We start from the raw sequence: 19923 nt of genomic DNA on the forward strand, positions 1-19923 counted from the left end.
TAGTAGCCACTGGTAGCTTCATTCTCCATGCATTTGCCTAGTCCTCTTTCAAAGCCATCCAAGTTGGCGGCTGTCACTGCCACTTGTGGGAGCCAGTTCCATAGTTTAACTATGCTCTGTGTGAAGAAGTAGGCTACCTCCCTTCCCCTTCCAGCTGTAGCTAAAAATCCATTCCTTCTGTGACTTTTCTGGTATAACTCCCCCCCCCCCCAATAGTCATAGAGTACATAGAAAACTTAAGAATAAGCAACTGACACCCACTCACACGCATCCTTTGCAACTCTTGGCTCTCCTCTTTCTACTTATGTGCCTCTCTCCCTGTTGTTTCCTCCTTGGGTCTAAATTTAGATTATAAGCCTCTCAGGGCAAGGCAGGATTTTTGTTTATCGCATTCTATACTGTTGCACATGCACGCAATAATAGCCTGCATCTACTGGAAACACTATTTGCATCAGTTCGTTTATTAGTCTGTTGAGAATAAAAGTGGGTGGGGTGACATTATTTTAGAAGTAGGGCTTTTTTAAACAAGGTTGATGATGGCTATTAAAAAAAACCAAACCACCCCTACTAACACTTAGTAGCTAAAGCAGCTCATAGAGTTAATTCAGACAGTTTCTATTCTAAAACAATAACATCTGTGGAGCACAGTTACACAAATGTGTGGGTTATGTCATACAACTTGTATCATGGAATGGAATTTTATCTGCAGCCTTAAAATATCAGTGGCATCCAAAATCCACAAGGGAAGAACCTATTTTTATAACCTAAGAATGAATCGTTACAAAATAGCCAAAGGAAGAAAGAAGGAAGGAAGAAAAGCAATTTCTAGAATATTGTTTTTTTAAGAGTAACCACATGTGCAATAAAATACATTTAGGCAGTACAGGAATTGTATGATACACAGATAACACGAGGAGAGAGAAAAAGAACTGCAAGATGGAACAACATCCATTTACAAAGAACAAATATATCCCATCAATCATACAAGATAGAAAACAATGATTCATGCAGAAAACTGGAAGAATTACAAAGTGAACAAAGAGATGAGGAGAAATGCGTGGCTTTTACAGATGTCACAATATTATTTCCCAACTGCCACAGCCTCCAACAAACACAGTCTTTAGGATTCAGAGCTTACCAGTTTCTGGAGCTTTTAACATTTTCCCTAAAGTTAACCAGGATTGGCCCCTAAGGTGAAGGAGAGTTCTTCTAAATATCAACAATCCCCCTCTCTTTCTCTACAGGCTGACAGAATCTAGACCTGTGTGAAAATCCTCATTCCCATTTTCATATCCATTGCTATTCATATTCCTAGCTGTTGCCTGTGAGTGTATCATAATGGCAAATAGAATGATCTGTAGTACAGTACTACTGCAGTCTTTGCCCAGTAAACTAATTGGGAACGCAATCTATCTGTTCCAGTGTTCTCATTGTTCATTTATTCTGCAAGGAGAGCTGGATGCTTATAGAAACCTTGGAATCTGCCTTATACCAAGCCAGACCATTGGCTCCATCTAGCTCAGTACTGTCTACACTGACTGGCAGCAGCATCCCAGGTTTCAGACAAGGGACTTCCCCAGCCCTAACTGGAGATGCCATGGATTGAACCTTGCGCCTTCTGCACAGAGAGCACATGCTCTACCACTGAGCTATGGCTGTTCCCCAATTGAGGCAAGCATTCAGTTCAGTGTGTATCCTCAGAAAGCGGTGTAATTTGAGAGGAGACGCTGTCAAGTTAAAAGGGGGGCTGAACAGAATGCTAATCTTACTTGCCTTGATCCAGCCAGAAGCTACTATACCCATGCTGAAGATGGGGAATAGTTTGTGCCGTTTCCCCAGCCTGCTCCAGCAGTGAGGGAGCCGCCGCAATCCCAGTTGGCGGAATCCCAGCTTTATTTACTGGGTTCCAATTTAACTGAGGCTAGTGACTATGCACAGACTATACAGCAGCTAGGGCCAATTCACATTTAATGCAGCAAAACAGTGCTTGCCTTTTGTATGGCAAATTAAATTGCGAAAGGGTGATATATACTTCTCCACAGATTGCAGAATACATGCCAGGAAGCCATGGCCAAGCTGGTGCATGTCATGACCAGCATGCCTAAGATGCGCAGACATTTGCCCCCACAAACATCAGGATACACACAGCAAACATGCCATGTAATGTGTGATCCAGCCCCTATGTACCCAAGTGAATACTGATTCCCGGTGCAGCTGAAAGACTAGGAAGCACAACACTAAATGCAGAGAGACAACATGGTATTTCCCAACACCGCCCAATGATGCCAGGAACCCATTTTCCCCTTTGGTAGTCAAGGCAATGTAATTCTCCAGCAGCAACTCATCTATGTTTCAGTTACGTTCCCCGTGCTTCTGGTGTTCTGGGTGGTTTATCGCAAGACTCTACCCCAGGCTTTACTGCACAACGGGGAAGTGGGCTAAGGTGTGTTACCCTGGGAAACTTGCTTGCCTGACGTTGCCTTTACTGCAGTGCTTCCAGCAGAAGGAATGAAGGAAGAGATAGGAATGGTTTCTGACAATTCGGTGTGGTGGCTGAACAGGTAAAGCTTCTGGAACTGAGAAGTGGAGATTTCTCCACAGATAAAAAGTAGAAAGCAAAGAGCTGCTGCCTGTCTCTGCCTCTCCAAGAACCTATCTGTTTGGAAAGCACCCTACCTGAGACAAAAGGTAAATAACATTGTGACACCTCAGACAAGATGGATTAACAGGTAGCTTGTTACCTGGGAGAGTAAGAGCGCCTGAAAGTCTTGTGAGGAGGAGCAACGGGGATGGAGTTAGGCTGAAAAAGGGGAGGGGGGTGCTTCGACAGCCCATCTGCACTCCAACCCCAGAAACGACTGCAGTGATCACAGGAAGAAAAGAGAGAAAGGGAGGAAGAAAAAGAAAAAGAAAAAAGGAGAAAACAAAACTATAATCTGAGTGGCTGAGTCTTTTCATGCTTTCTCAGCAAGAGAGGAACTTAATAGAAACAAACCGGACAGAAACACTCCGTGTAAATATGTTGTTATTCAGTAATATCTTTAGTATCAACCAATGTTGTTATTTAAGGATTTCAGGACAGTCAATGTGTTGTTTCTGTTTGCGTATTTCACAATATAGACCCAGGATGCTATCCTGCAATTGAAATCAGTGAAAATCTGGCCATTGGCTTTCTCTGGAAGTGGTTTTCAATTGTTCACCTAATGTTAAAATACTGAGGTGATTGCTGTTCTGAATATGCATCTGGAACAAATTCACCTGGGTAACAGAATGTAGGCTCCAGAAGGGCTTCACAACTAGCCAAGTGCTTGATGGTCACCAGGTCTGATATACACATTCACAGATGACCTGGCAGTGGGAGGAATCTTATAATCCATTTCCCCAATAAAACTTCCAGGACAGTGTTTCTTCTTAGCATTATAGCTATGTCTCTGGTCCTCTGACTGAATACTCATATGAACAGTAAATACTTGTCATCACTGGCAAGTTCTTCTTCGAACAAAACCCAGAGTTCCTCCTAATCCACCCCATTTCAGCACATTTTAAGAAGACACCTTCCAAATTAGCAGGTCTACTGTCAGACTGAAGTAGAATGGGCCTTGTAAAAAAAAAAAAAAAAAGGTTGTCCAAGGCCCTGATAAACAGCAGGAGCTTTCACTGATGACTTGTGACTCTAGTTTGAATGGTAATTGCTTCTGTGGCTTCTTCATTCATTCTTCAAAGCTATTGCTCTTCAAAACATAGAAGCAAAAAGATGTTCTTATCCTTCTGCCTCCTATCAGAGTGGTCTACATTCTGCTTTCCATCTCCACCCAATCAACTTTTGCTGACTAAACATAGTTTTTGGGGCTGAGTTTTCTCATGCATGTTATGATGACTAAGGCTGCAGCCCAACACCATTGAACTCAATGGGATTTTTGAGTAAACATGCATAAGATTGCACTGCAAAGCCAATATGCATTTCCATCTTGTGTGATTTAAAAGTTAAAAGGCAGGAGAGAGGGAGATTCAGTACAGATGGAAAATTCCTGTTCTCCTAACTATAGCTGGGAGATTGCAAGGACCTCGTGGGTTCAATCACCCTCCTTCTCTCCTCATTTTTCCTTTTCAATTTCCCTCTCCTTTCTGTTTTCAAATTGTAGTTTCAAAACTACAGTGCATATTTTTCTGTAATAATAATAATAATAATAATAATAATAATTTATTACTTATACCCCACCCATCTGGCTGGGTTTCCCCAGCCAATCTGGGCGGCTTCCAATAGGAGATTAAAAATACATTAAAAGCCATGGTTCGTTCTAAGTCAAGCATAGTTAGGAGTGGTGTTAGGTTAACATTATCACAATGTTCCAGCCTGGTCTCCTAGACATTTATTAATGATCACAAAGATCTGTCAGGTCAGAGAAGGCTAGATATGGAGCCCGCAATCACTGCTAGAACCTAACATCTCAGGACATTTCCTTCTGGAGTTGCTGGAATATTAAATCCGTCACTTTGTTTCTATTGAGTTTTAAATACGTTATAAAGGTAAAGATCACATTGGTGTATGAAAAATGCTACAAGACTGGAAATGGGAAGTCAGAAATAATTCTATTGCATGTCACAGCAGTTTCTTTCTGAGCAGCAGGATAAGGAAAGTCACCCAAGAAAAAGAGATAAGAAGAGCAGTTATGCTTGCAGATACTGGTTCACAGAGAAGGAAAAGAAAGGGCAATAAATTCCACAGATGCCAATCTCACCTACCTGTGAGGGAATCATCCAAAGTCATTCAATCCCAACTTTTGAAACACACACACACACACACACAGAGAGAGAGAGAGAGAGAGAGAGAGAGAGAGAGAGAGAGAGAGAGAGTGTCCACCAATCCTGTCACTTTATAGCCATGCAAGTGGACAGGTTTATAATTCAAAAATACCACATCCTATCAAGAAAATAACATTTCAAACAGAAGAGGAATTATTTGTTAGAGTGTTCTCAGGCATTATCAGCCCCAAAGCATCTGAAGAATAATACAAGACGTTGATCTCACTATTACAAATCATTCATTCATTCATTCATTCATTCATAGTTCAAGGCTGTGTTCCTATGTCAACTTTCTGACCTAGGTGCAGGATTTTACTTTTTTGTCTGTTTTAAAACTCAAGGACAGCAGCATCAACAACAAAAATAAAAAATAGAACACAATTAGAAATAAATAAACAGTAAATAAATTAAAAAATGCAGCAAGCATTTCAGAGAGCTGAACATGAAAGCTACAAAAATGAACAGGAAAGTTACAGAAATGGCCAGAAATAAAAAGCAAATAATTGGCTGAATACCAGAAACCCCATCAGCCATGATTTTCTCTGCAACACCCTTGCTCTGCTTACTATCTAGCCAGAGTAAGAGTTCTGGAGAACCTGAAAGTTTGCACATTGTTTGGTGATATTTTGGTTGCCTTAATAAAGGTATTGATCTAATATGTTTTTTGAATCCAGCTCAAAGATGTGCATCTACTGGTATGTGTACAGAATGGAACCCTCAATAAGATGTTTGAGCTAAAGCATTGCCTTCTAGGCTCTTTACCTAATAGCAGAGTCACACTTAGAAATGTGTGTGGTTAGGAGAACAAGAACTGCATAGCCAAGTGACATCATGATGCAAATATCAACACTGTCCATTTTACTGATATCTAGCAATGGGAGTCTTCTTTAGTGCATCTATATTGCTTAAAATGTGCATCTTGGACAATTAAACTTTTTTGAAAATGTTTCTAAATACCGAGCTGCAACACTTTACCCTGACTATGAGTGTATTGTGATGAACACTATGGAAGCAAATAATTTGGTCTCTAGTACAAATTTGGTGTCAATTACCTCAGGGCCCTTTATGACATTTGTGTGTTTTTAGTCTAAATTGTCCCTAAAATTTATTTCACTGGAAAAGGAGTATTATATGAACATTAAGAAGCTGGCTCTCCAGGGCCTCAGACGAGTGTTTTTAGGTCAGGAATCTTACAGATACCAGGAAATGAATCTGGGACCTTATGCATACGAAGCCTGCACTAAACCAATAAGCTATAGCACATCCCCTAATCTAAACATCAAGTATATTCAACCATGCCCTTTGCTTTCCCCGATCTAATCTGTCCCTGGCCTTTTTGCTCAAATCCTTGAAATATGCCATGCAGGTTCCTCAAGCTGAGGCTAGGCTCCTCAAGCTATTCAGCCTAACATGTCCTGAAGGTAGCACCTTTATTGCAGGAAAATCACATTTCCCCTTGTGGTTGCTGGGGGGGGGGGGGAGGAATAGGATCCGCCCCCCAGATTGCAATTGTGATGACTACTATGTGGAATGTGACAGTACAGGTGTCACAGGAACCTAATGGCTAACGCATACAACAGTGATACTGTTCCTCCCTTCCCCCTTGATACCCATGCTACTGTGTTGTTTAAAACAAAGGTTGCATTTTATTAGTATTTTATTTATAAAGCTTTGCAGGGACTGTATCACTGTCCCCTGTATCACTCTAGCACAGGAACAACTTAGCGCAAGGGGTAGCCAAAGTAGTGCCCTCTGGCTGTTGCTTGGACTCCCAACTCCCATCCAAATGGCCAATTGGCAGGGATGATGGGAGCTGAAGTCCAACAACATCTAGAGGACACCATGTCAGCTACTTCTGATCTACGTAGTCTACCCTTCTACTTCTGAAGTCCTCGTTGTGGCACAGATGCTTGGTAATTATTTGCCAGCCTTTCAAGCCTGCGTGTTACCAGCTCCCCTGTTCTAAAATAGAAAAAAACAAACCCCCAAACCCAGGAGACAAAGTTACAGCTATCCCCTTCAGTGAGTGTGGTGAAATGATTAGGGTGCTGGATTAAGACCTGGGAGAGAAGGGTTTAAATCCTACTCACCTGTGAAGCTCATTGAATGATAGTGGGATAGGTTAATCTATCTCACAGGGTTATGGTGAATATAAATGTTGGGAGGGCCTTGGAGGAAGGTGTTAATTTACTTCATGAGCGCAAATTATTACATGGTTGAGATAAGCCAACAGCAGCGGGGAAAGCCAAGCCAGCTGCTACAGCAACAGTCCAGTGCTGACTATATAAATGATTAAGGCATGTCAGCTCATCAGCCGGGGTAATTGTGCTGTAGTGTCAGGGTCAGTCTTGAGAAGTGAGTCAGAGTCTGTGTTACATCTTGAATTGCTGTAGCAACAGAAATACTTTCTGCTTGTGTACATATATGTATCTGCAAAAGCCTATATATGCTGCAGTAATCTATTGTGAACCTTAAGCTGCCTCTGTGTGGTGACTGGAACTGGGGGCAACTTTTGCTACGTGGTTATCTCACCTCAGATTCTCACCAATAGATTGTGGAGGTGGGAACTGCAGCAACTTGAGCTCCTTGGAGGAATAATGCAATAAAAAGTAAAATAAAATACATTTTGAAGGCTATGCCATTAGATCAGGACATGTATGTAGAGTTTCTGCTAACAAAATTCTACCATGTTACACAGCTTTCATAATGTTCTCTGTTACAATGCACAAGGAACACACCCAGTTGCACCTACAGCTACAAGCAGTGTAACATCCTCTGATACGACCTGATAATGCATTATTAAAATTCAATTGTACAGCGAAGTAGGGAAAAAATATACAATACAATCCCCTTTACAGAAGGCTGTGATGTATACTTGAGCATGTGCATTTGTATAAGCCTATAGTTCAGTCTGCCACATCTATATTAGCTTTTAGACATCTTATTATAAACAAGCGTTTTGTACTCTGTGCAAAAGCTGTCATATAAGGACAAGTTTAGGGTTTTATTAAGGTACAGACACAAGCTTCGTTTCCTGACCCACTTTCAGAGCGGAGCAAATGTGTTACATATTTTCCTACATTGCCGCTTCTTGAGGAGTCACCTTTCAGGCATGTTTCACACAGAAAAGCCGCTCAGACACCTATCAATCTTTTAAAATGAAGCTGCAGTATTACCTTGGGGAGAGTCCTCCATGAGAACAGTTGGTAGGTGAAGTTAAGGGGCTGGTTCTGCTGCTAGGGTGACGTGAAGGAGTTCGGCCAACAGTATTGCTAGGAGAACCCTAAGTGTACAAGCAAAAAAGAGGATAAGGGGCAAATAACATGTGGCACAACAAGAAGATGAATAAATACGGAACCATTTTGTCCCCATTCATATAATGTGTCACTTAAATAGGATTAATTTTTCTAATTAAGTTGTTGGAATAAATGACTCCTGGGCTTGTGTTGGAACACACACACACACATACATATACACAGTGCTTCTTTCTGGGGGGACACATACCCCTAAACATTTTGTGAATCTTTGTACTTTTGTCCATTTACTGTATTTATTTTTCCTGATCTGAACTATAAAATGGTGATTTTTTCGAGTCAAAATGAGAGTACCCCTAAACATATTTTTTAAAGAAAAAAGCACTGCATATACACATGCATATGTTCTAAATAAAATAAGCCAAGCTACTCCCCCCCACAAAAATTCAGAAGTAGATTGGCTAATTTTTTCGGGACAATCCAGCTTCAGAAATTGCCTACCACAATCCACCACTCTGCCCATTCCCCCACCTGAAAGGAGTAGTGACAAACTCTGGTCTAGTTATGGAAGAGGGAAAGAGGAAGGTCTCTCTTCCTCTCTCCAGTGACTGGCCAAATGCCCTTGGGAACTGCAGTTTTCCAACAGGACATGCTGCTATGCAATGCATTAGAATGCTGGAGGAGGAGGAGACTGCCCACCTCACCTGTCAATGGAAGAGGTGGAAGGTGAGGATAAGCTTCTTCTCCAACTTGGACTTTAACCTGAGCCAAATAATATAATTTGGCTCCACAATCTTTACTGAGAAGGTTACTATTACGATCACCTAAAGTTCATAGCCCTGCCTGAGCACCAACAAGCTTTGTCGTCACCTCTGCTTTTTAGAAGCCATTCTTCAAAACCCAAGACCAGGGAAAGCCAATGTGATAGCCTTCAGGTGTCGTGGACTAGACTTCCCATCAACACTGATAATTTGTCATGCCGGATGGGAGTTGTAGTCCATGTCTGAAGAATACCAAATGCCACTGATCTAGACAATGCCAAGCTTCTTATAAAAGCTCACAACTAGTGAGCCCATATTTGAAGAAACTGAAAAAGCAGAAGTGATTTATGTACAATTATGTACAATTGTATACCTACTTTGTCAAAAGGTATTTTTTATACTACAGTGTAACCTTGGTTCCCGAACGCCTCCGTTATTGTACGTTTTGGCTCCCAAATGCCGAAAACCCAGAAGTAAATTCAACGGTTGTCGAACATTTATTGGAACCTGAACATCCGAAGCGGCTTCTGCTTGAGTGCAAGAAGCTCTTGCAACCAATCAGAATCTGTGCCTCAGTTGTTGAACGTTTTGGAAGTCAGACGGTCTTCCAGAACGGATTATGTTTGACAACTGAGGTTTGACTGTATCCTGTAAAACAAACGCTGTGTGATTTTAGCGTAGAGCTTTAGCTCTGAACAGATCAACAGTAGGGCTGGGCAATGTTAGGCTTTCAACATCACGATGTATCACCAGCCAAGCAAGTTGCATTGGCTCCGTCCAACAGGTGCTGCTAGCAGAGGGATTCAGGAGCACGGCGGTTTCACCAGCAAGTGTAACCAACATCATGATATACTACTCATACTGGTCCTGGGCTATATATCGATACATTGGCCAGACCTAATCAACAGCTTAACATAAATCAATGCCTCAGTTGATTTTTAAGGAAAATATGCCACAGCCTCACCACACTAGTGTTACTGGAGTTCTTGAGGTGGTTGTGTAGCAGCCTGGTAGCACCGTCCTGGAATGTTTTGGGCAAGGCACCAAGTAACATGGTAAACTCAGGAGTGTTCAGTTCAAACAGAGAAATCAGGACTATTTGTGCTGCCTAGGAAGGAATAAAAAAACCCCACCAATCAACATCAGGGCAATATTTAAAAACTGCTTATGTTCTATTGAGGAGGGTCTTACCAGTAATAACGTGGGATGCGATTAAGATCCATTAATACATATAGTGTTTTGTGACAAGCTTCAATTAGATGGAATTAACATTCATTAACAGTATCCATAACCACAAAGCACATCCATAACAATGAGATCAATCCATTGAAGTTTTGCAGGAATTGCATCAAAGGTGTATGCACAAAGTACTTCCCAAGTCCAATGAAATATCTTGTTTCAGCTATCTGGCCTTGGGGCTTCAGAACTGCCTTACTGCATCAGACAACAGGGTTACCTAATCCACCATGGTGTCAAACAATAAAGGGGAGCTGCAGTGCTTTAAATAAACGAACACATTGAAAGAATGTGTATCACATAGACTTGTATGTCACTTTTTGATAGAAGGCTCTTGGATCCAATGGCAGCTTCCATCAGTAGAACAGGGAGGGAGGCGACTTTTGCCAATTCTTCCCTGGTGCAGCTGTCTGCGCCATCTCCCATGTTGTTCCAAAGGGTCCCCCCAACTCTCTGGAGGTTGGGGGAAGCACAGCGAGGATGGGAAAATAGGTGGACATCACTTCCCTCCACATTATGGTGATGGTGACCTCTGTTGGTTCTAAGAGTCATGCATAAGTAGAGGGACACCACTGAATACATCCCGAGCAATGCAGTATTTTTCCTAGTAGAGATACATATCTCATGTTACACACCTTCAAAAATTACTAATCCCTACAAAGCCTTTTAGGGCATTTAACAAGCTAAACTCCAGACCAGCATCTTACACTCCACACTCCAGTGGAACTACTGAGCAGTCAGTTTTTGCACATGAAGTCTATCTGAAATATCTCAATTGAAGAATTATCCCCATGTAACAGACTCATCATATGTGGATATACACACAATGCAATCTAAGAATGTTTACTTAGAAGTAAATCCTACTGAGCTCAATGGATTTTACTCCCTAGTAAGTGTGTGTGTGTGTGTGTGTGTTTAGGACAGTAGCCTCAAATGCTGCGGCTGCTTCAACACATTAACTACAAATTCTGACTACTCTGGTCATGAGAACATTTTCAATTGGCCTGAAAGTTGATGTAGTCAGTAAACTTGGGCAATACGGTAGCCAACAGGTGCTGGAGTTTGCTTGGGGAGGGAGGGGGGAATCCACATCCAGCATTCACTATCCAGCTGCCATCTCGTTTCTTGTTTACATGTGCCATGAAGTCAGCCCTAAGGGTCACTTGTCAGGGTCTAAACCGGCTGTTCAAAGGTGTGTTAAGATTCAGTCCTTAAATGGTGACCCTTTCCGTCCACCATAAGCAAACTGTTACACCTGAAGAAGAGAAAATGTGCGTCTGTTGTCTACAAAGGCCTAATAGTTTCCTTCCACCGGCCAGAGCATCTTCCAGCTGCATAGAGAATCTGACTGTACTGTACCCAGAAAGAGGGTGGAAATCACTCCTGTCCATCTTGTTCTACAGAACTGAAGAACATTCATCAAAAGGACATTCTCTGAACTGAAAATATTATGACAAATCAAAGATGCAATGAAATAATAGGGAAAAGCAGGAAATCATGCCAAAGTACATAAGCACTCGGGACAGATCATGCAGATCCAAGCGCTGGAATTTTAGTTTGTCGGAGGATGCCGACATGCAATCAGTAGTGCACCTAGGCAAGCAAGACCTCAGGGTTGTGGAGTCCTAGAAAAGAGCAGATTCAAAGCCCCTCTTGACTCATTTCTGAATTGACTAACCCTCCTGTTCCTAAATCCACAGGACAATGACTGCTTCTTTCAGTTGTCTTGGCAGTTCTGAAGCAGGCTCCTACCAGTTTCTACTGCAGGTCTGTTTCCCCCAGGAATAATTACAATGCCATTTATCTAAATCCAAAATTCTCTCTAGTAAAGGAGCTTATTGCATTTGAGATTGCCATTCCTCAAATGCCACTGAAGGGCATAACCAAAGTTGTCTTTCTACGTAGACAAATGTCATTTTGCCTTTGTCTCCTGTAATAGGGCGGAGCTGTGTTGGGCTAATACCCAAAGGGTGTGCCTGCTGCATGCAGATGTAAAAGCAGGCACACCCCAACTTTGCGCCAGGAGCCTTCAGTCCCTTTCCACCCAACCTTGAGATGTGAACTCATCATGCAGTGCAACTAACTGCAGAGCTTCTTTTAGACAGTAATGATTACACTTCATCTAATTCAAACCCTTGAGGGAAAGGAAACGTACATCAAGCCAAGTTATTTGCACACACGCACACAGACACACACAGTCAGCACTGCATATTTATATCAGGCCCCCATTTCTCTCCACAGATGATGTAGACTAGATTAGAACTCTGGACTGCAAACAGAGAGTATACCTTATGATTAGTGTACACTACTTTTTAATCTACCTGTTTACACTTCTCTTCCAAGTTTCCTTCACCAGGACCTGATGAGGCTGATGGTCTAGCTGGTATATCCTCACCTACCCAACTATGCATGGTCTGAGGTCAACAAATAGGAAAGGGGACAGGATTTAGTAGAAGCAAGCACAATATTTTCAGTGACCCATACAGAAAAGCAGTTGCATATTTTAGTTTCTTGCCAGGGCTGCATTTTCAAAGCAGGTGGTACTTCTCAAACTTGAGGCCAATGCTGTAAAATTTAAATTGCTATTTGATCACTAAGATCTTTTACATCTTATTTTGGCTGGGATCTCATCTATTATTTTAGTGGCATTGGATTCTATCTGAATTCTCCTCTGTTACTCATGTAGCACTCAGCAGTTTTAAAGGTACTATCAGACTTTAATTACCCCCACCTTAATAACTGCTGCAAAACATTATTTTTCATTTTCTCTTTTTTTTGCGAGAGAAAAAGCACATGGACCTCTCAAATCGATTGCTCGCAAATCTTTTCTCTCCTAAAACCAAAGTAAGCTTTAAGAAGCTTTAGGAACCTCAGAGTATTAGGCAAGAGCTATGTTAATACAAACTGCAAGTTTGTCAAACGACGCAATCCTATACATGTCTATGAAGTCCCAATGCTTTCAGTGGGGCTTACTCACAGGTAAATGTGTATAGGATTGCAGTCCGGGGCAGCAAAGAAGCAGCACATCACTCTATGGTGTTCCAGCAACACCACATATTTGCCTGAGCGTTGATTAGATAGCCTTTCGCTGCAATAGTGCAAGCAGATTGGATTGCCATCCTAAGCCTGGTAGGTGAATTTCCAGAGCACATTCACCTAGCAGTAGTGTTGAGAACAGTGATGGAGAGCCACGGAGCTGTCCCCCTGGCACTGGCATCACCACAGCTTACCTGGATAAGAATGTAAGGAGAACCTGATGGATCAGGTCCATGGCCCAGCATCCTGTTTTCACAGGGCCATGGTCAGGGTTCCATGGATGCATTGGTGGAGCTCCCATTGTACCAGTCATGACTGCCATTTAGCTGCCACGTTTTGAAAGCTACAATGCCAGATGAATGACTTGTCCAAGAGACATACACTGTCCAACAAAACCCCATTGGAACTTTTATGGAACAGCCCTGCTCATTCAGACCAAGGATCCATATTGTCAGGACCTTGTTCCCAACTGTGGACAGTCAGATGCCTCCAGGAAGCCTATAAAAGCAGGGCAGGAAGGAAAAAGCCCTCTCTTGTTCTGACTAGTATCCAAGGTCTAGTTCCTCTGAACATGGAAGTTTCACTCAGATATAATGGTAAATAGCTTTTCTTAGATCGGGGTAGCCAATGAGCTGCCCTCCAGATGTTGTGAACTACAACTTCCATCATGCCTGACCACTGGCCATGCTGGATGGTTCTGAAGGGAGTAGATCACATCTGGAGAAAACTACTGGAGACCTGCACATTGGAGACCTGCACATTTTGTGACAGGCAATTAGATAAATTAACTACGCACCATGTGAGGAAGTATTTTCTTTTGTCTGCCCAGAATCTACTGCCAAGCAACACTCATCCTATTTTTTTAAAAAACTATTATTTGCAGAACTCAAAACTCATGTACTGGCCAAAATTGCTCTTGAGCTTCTCATTCAAAACAAACAAAAACTGATGGCCACTGTTTTGGAAACAAGGCTTAGGAACAGAGAGATCTTTATAGGTTCTAATGGCATCAAAGACACATTTTCAAATACCAATGTGAAAGAGGTTTTTAAAGGCTCCTTTTCCCACTTCTCTTTTGAAAAGTGCAAGTTTTATACTTCTCCAGAATGCTTTTCTATGAATAAGTATATTTAAAGAGCCCTCCTTACATAACCCCTCTCTCTTTGCTCTTACTTGTGCTGAATCTAATCAGACTTTTTTTTGCTCGGTCATTCAGTTTGACGAGACACCTTTAGAACTCTTCACTGTCTGCTTCTGATTTTAATTTGGTGTTAACAGCAAAAACTGACTTCAGATCATTTATAATTGAATTAAATAGCCATAATTTGCTTCCTTCCCATGTGAAAATTATGCAGTTAAATGCTTTTTGTATTTGCATGCAAACACCTGTTTTGTCTTTTGTATGAAATCTGTGTTTGGATAAAGTAATTTTTCCACTGATATTTAGGTTTTTCTGAGTGGACCTTTCTCTTCAGTTTCTCTCTGTGTTTTTATCACCTGCTGCCTTATCCTCCCTAACATCCACAGGTTGTATCTTTTTCTTCTTATCTAAACTTTAACAAGGTGAGATTCCTCTCAACTTGTGTGTAGCAATGGTGACACCTAATGGCAGAGCTGGAAACTTCCTAGACCTTGCTAAAATTCTATCTCACCAGCAAGTTGCTTTAAAACTATATTTTTCTTTCTTTATCACACAGAGACAAGTAAATTAGCCCATTAAGGATGGGCAGCACAACAAAGACACACACACTCTCTCTCTCAAACACTCATACGCACACACACAGTTCCAGACACTGCCCTGCTGTGGAAATCTTCTTATGAATTAATCCAAATAATCTAGCTTTAAGTCTTGACATGTGGTGCAAAGGTATGGGGGTGGGGGCCAGAGCATCATAATACTGTAGTAATGCAAAGCACATATTTACAGAAAGGTATTCTGCTTATTGTAGACAATTCCAAAGTGCCTCTTTTGTAATTATATGAAATAAATATTATGTATGAACTGAAAGAGTGTGTGTGTGTGTGTAACATCTGTTCATGCTGCCCTTTGGGTACTCCCACTGTTAAGAGGGGAATTAGGTAGTGAGCAGAGAAGGGCCTTTTTTGGTTGTAGCACCCCATCTGTGGAACTTCCTTCCTAGGAAAGCTCACCTGGCACCTACCTTGTTATCTTTCAGGCACCAGACAAAGACTTTCCTATTCTCCCAGGCCTTTCAAATATTTCACCTACTCTGTGAATATTTGTCTCCTATTGTTAATACTACTTTTTATGCTGTTTGATCTGTTATTATTGCTGGCTGTATTTAATTTGTTTTAATGTTTTTTAAATCATCCTAGACCAAGTGATAAAGGGGGTGGGTGGTGCAGACATGTTCCAAAACAAGCAAGCAATCAAGTTCTCTGAATTTTAGGGTTCATGGAAAATATGCTTCTAGATCCTATTTTTGTTCTATCTAGTATTATCTAATAGGAATGTAAATATTGTGGATGGTGAATAATCGACTCTCTCTTTTCAAAGTAAAATACCATTTGATCCGTCAGATGTAAAAAAGAGCTCAAATTTCTTCTGGTTATTCATAAAGTGCTATGGAAGACAAAAATGGATCGTCAAGTAGCCATAAATTTTATCTAAGGTGACAGATATAGATACAGCCATTCAAAAATCAAATTACTTGACCTATTCAATTTCACAATGTTTATAACGGTTTATATTAACTTTGAAAATTCTGACACTTAACCCTTGTCGTTGCTTTAACTCACCTTTCTCACATCTGAGCTCTTTGGTTCTGTTGTCCAAGTAATAATCCTAGAAACAGCAAGTTTTGCCTCACTGGAGTTTGCAAAATCTGTGGGGTCCATCTGTCTGGCCAAGGACTCAATATATTTCAGGATGGCCACTTTTACCTAAAGTGAGTGGAATACTTCGGTAAGTAAGACAGAACCCTGCAAATTCCCCAAACCCCAAGATCTTTCCCTGCTCCTGTTCAAGGATCTGTGGGTCACTGATTGCTATATAAAAGTCATCTCTAGATTTTCTGAACGCCACTAAAATATAAACACTGGACAAAAGACTACCTTCCCCACTGTGGTCTGTGGTCAAGTACTATGTTCTCAGATGCAAGCATTTCCCAATGTTACTGCAAAAGCTTTTACTTGCCTTAAGGTTTGGTGTTTGGGTTTGATCTACAATAAATCTCATCAAAATATTAAACTGTTGATCGAATGGAAAAGAATCCCTAGAGTGGAAAGGAAAGAAAAGAAAACAATGCATGAAAACAAATTTCATTACTAGTCACAACATTTATGCACACATGAGGCCACATTTGCACATGATGCTAAACCACAGTTTGTAGTATTTAGATCAGCAACCTGTGGATTAACTATGGTTAATCTCAAACAACTTGCAATTGTAATTGCTGGAGCAGACTTATTTAAACTAACCATAGTTAAGACTAGCCACTTTCAGGTTTGGATGTCATGGGAAACCGATTAATTGAGAGTGCAAATAAGAGCTTCTGAAGTCATCCTCCAAGCTGTGTGGGGTGAGGAGCAGGGGGACGGTAACTTCCAGGCGTGTTGTGTCTTGTTCTTGTTCATACATATTGCATTCACCTATGGTTTACTGAGGTGTGCAGACATGGCTAATGTTCAGCCAATAACAAAGGTTCTAGAAATATAGTTCTCTCTCTCTACACCCCCTTTCTGTTTCATTCGGTTTTCCTTTTCTTGTAAGATCTTGTCTCAGATGGAGAAATCATGCAGCACTTACCACTCACAGCTTGGGCGATGGAGCACAAAAAACTATATATATATATATATATATATATATATATATATATATGTGTGTGTGTGTGTGTGTGTGTGTGTGTGTGTATATATATATATATTTGCTTTCGTAGATTTTCACGGGTACAGGAATGCAGGTTTTGGTGTCCTCGGGTGTCTTCCCGTGTAAAAGCTGGGGTGTCTAGGCGACGTTTCGACGAGGTCTCACTCGTCATCTTCAGGCTGGTGCTTTCGGCTTCTTGTTACAGATCCTGCTCTGTTCCAGTAACAAGAAGCCGAAAGCACCAGCCTGAAGATGACGAGTGAGACCTCGTCGAAACGTCGCCTAGACACCCCAACTTTTACACGGGAAGACACCCGAGGACACCAAAACCTGCATGCATATATATATATATATATATATATATATATATATATATATATATATATATATATATATGGGTCTCAAATGCAAACATGCAAAAAAAATTTGCAAAAATGCAAAGATGGTTCTTTGGGCACTGCTATATGCAGCCCTTGTTTCTTTGACCTGGGCTTTCATGGAATCCCTCCAAAAAGGGAGGGAAGCTCTATAGCGTAGTGCTTGATGAACAACGTCTTCCAACTTATACAATCCAAGCATAGACCTTAACTATTGGCTGCTGAAAAACTGTCAAGAATCCGTTGTCATAATTTAAAGCACTCTTGTACAACTTTAACAGTCATGGCATAGCCCAAGGAAACTTGGGAACTATAGTTTGTTAAGGGTGCAGGGAATTGTAGTTCTGCGAGGGGCTTCCCAACAACTCTCTGAGTCCTTAAGAAGCTGCAGCTCCTAGGATTCTTTGGGGGAAGCCATGACTATTCAAGTTGTAGAAGAGTGCCTTGACTGTATGGTGTGGGTGTGACCTCTAGGCTCAAATGTTTAGGCTGGTTTTCAATGAATGGCAGGGTTCCTTCAAGTAGTAAATCAAAGTAAATAGCTTCTCTCCTGAAATGTACCAGGTGTTACAATGGCGTGGTTTAGATATACTGCTAAACCAGTTTACTGTTAGAGAAACAAGACTACCCGAGATTCAAGCATAAGCACTCTCCTCTCCCAATGTAGCCATGAGAATTTTATTGGAAGCATCCACGTCCCGGTTGAAATTAGCTGTAGTCTCTTACTACATCCAAACTAGGAACTGCAGTTAGTTTAAACTGTGGCTTATTTCAAGAATGTGGAATCTTTGGCCCTCCAGATAATGTTGAACTACAATTCTGATCATCTCTGATGACTGATCAACAGCTGGGGATGTTGAGCATTTTATTTCTGTACTGCCCTTCATCAGAGGATCACCGGGGGGGGGGGTACATATAAAAACACAGAAAACACATACAATAATAAAAAAACAATACTTCCACATACACACAGTTTAAACGGTCATCAATTGTTTAATCGTTCTTATTCATTTATTAAATTTCTAGTTGTTGATATCCAACATCATCTGGAGGCCCAAATTCCCCATTCCTGGTTTACTAAAACAAGCCAAAAACCACAAATTGATCTTAACTTGTTTCGATAAACCATGGCTTAAACTAATCACAGAATGGTCTAGATGCAGCAACAAACTGTGGTTAGTTTAAATCTAGAAATGTTCTGCTGATCTCCTCGTTGTGGTTGCATCAGAGGAGCAGGAAGTATTCGGGTGTGCTTGTGCATAGGGCCCAAACAGGCTTCTTCCTGTGATGTTAAACTACGATTTCATGTTATATCCCAAGCGGACCATTATGTCTAAATGTCTGGTGAAGTCACCTTGCTGGTAGGTTCACAGGTCATCCATTGTTATTTGCAGACACACTACCTTGTTACATCCAGAGCTTTCTGCACTTTTGCCTGTACTGAGCCCAGCAAGTCAGCTCCCATCTTCTTGAGCAACTGTGTCAGCAGGACAAAAAGCCAATCCTGCAAATCATCCTTGTGAATAATGATGAAGTCTACCAGGGTTTCAAGAAACATGCTGAAAACCTATAAGAAATATAGAGATAAGGGGGGGGGTGGATAATAGTTATAACAACACCGCAAACATGTCCAAAAGAAGAAGAAAAAGGGGTGGGATCTACTTTAGATACGGAATACTTTTAGAAACAATGTTAGCACTGTAAACTTTCAGGATGTGCCATATTAAACATATAAAAGAGGTGACATGAAGGGGTGGGGGTGAGGAGGAAAGAGAATACACTTACTCTCTGTAGTGAATTCCACCGCAAAACAGGCCATGCAACAAAACAAACCATTCATTAGTACATAGATATGGAGAACCAAAGCCAACTGCTCTAGGGCAGTTTCCCCCAATACCCAGATAATATGTGCATTCACATAAAGTTTGAGACATTTGTTTTATTATAGCCTAGAGTTAAGTGTTTACAAATTGATGCAAGTAACATATTTTGAAACAACCGTTCTTACTGCACATTAAGGAGATGTTCTGCCCTTAATGAGCCCTACTTCTGCAATGCTCAAGCTTCAGGAAGAAAGGCACAAATATTCTGTAGTGAGATAATTTCTTTATACCCCCACTTCCTTCACTAAGAAGCCTTAAAATATTACACACAAAGTCAAATCTGTTTCAGAGCATAATGACGCCGTCAAGAGATTGAGACAACCAAGGTTTCAATAATAAGCTTGTTTTATACCAACAAAATGCTTAAAAATATGTGTACATTCACAAAATATTACAGGTTTATCTTACAAGATCTACTTAAGATTTTACCTTGCTGTGCGGGTCAGCAAACATGCGTGTGAAGATCTCACACAGTCTTTTCAACTCAACTCGGCTGAAACACAAAACCCAAATGAGAATGTTTTAGATCTGACATAAAGTATCTGTAAAATGCGGGAAAGGAAGTATTTTACACTTGCTGTCCGACCGTAAAATGTGTGGTACTATGAAATACAGTTCTTAAGATTGGTCATATTCACAAACAATATAATATGTGCTGCTATGAATTCAGGATATGCCAATTTTATATGATAGTTGAGTGTAATGATTCTCCCTCCTACTGCCGGCCTGATGACGGGGCCCACA

At 41.0% G+C, this 19923-nt stretch overlaps 1 protein-coding gene across 7 annotated transcripts in view; it reads right to left on the bottom strand.

Moving 5' to 3' along the window:
* The window catches only part of CLASP1 (cytoplasmic linker associated protein 1), a 158389-nt gene that overhangs the window by 19104 nt on the left and 119362 nt on the right, over positions 1-19923 (bottom strand). For 4 of the 7 annotated variants that reach the window (XM_081924670.1, XM_081924673.1, XM_081924672.1 and 1 more), the window contains 8 exons: positions 19609-19672; positions 18700-18863; positions 16248-16326; positions 15851-15994; positions 12376-12468; positions 9783-9926; positions 7980-8086; positions 2742-2858 (listed from right to left, as the gene is read on the bottom strand). In XM_081924670.1, the coding sequence (XP_081780796.1) occupies positions 2742-2858; positions 7980-8086; positions 9783-9926; positions 12376-12468; positions 15851-15994; positions 16248-16326; positions 18700-18863; positions 19609-19672 (912 nt within the window). The remainder of the gene's footprint in view (positions 1-2741; positions 2859-7979; positions 8087-9782; positions 9927-12375; positions 12469-15850; positions 15995-16247; positions 16327-18699; positions 18864-19608; positions 19673-19923) is intronic. The other 3 variants (XM_081924676.1, XM_081924674.1, XM_081924675.1) reach the window with 1 other exon arrangement.

Source organism: Podarcis melisellensis, assembly GCF_964234715.1.
Source record: "Podarcis melisellensis genome assembly, chromosome: 1".
NCBI classification, from domain to species: domain Eukaryota; kingdom Metazoa; phylum Chordata; class Lepidosauria; order Squamata; family Lacertidae; genus Podarcis; species Podarcis melisellensis.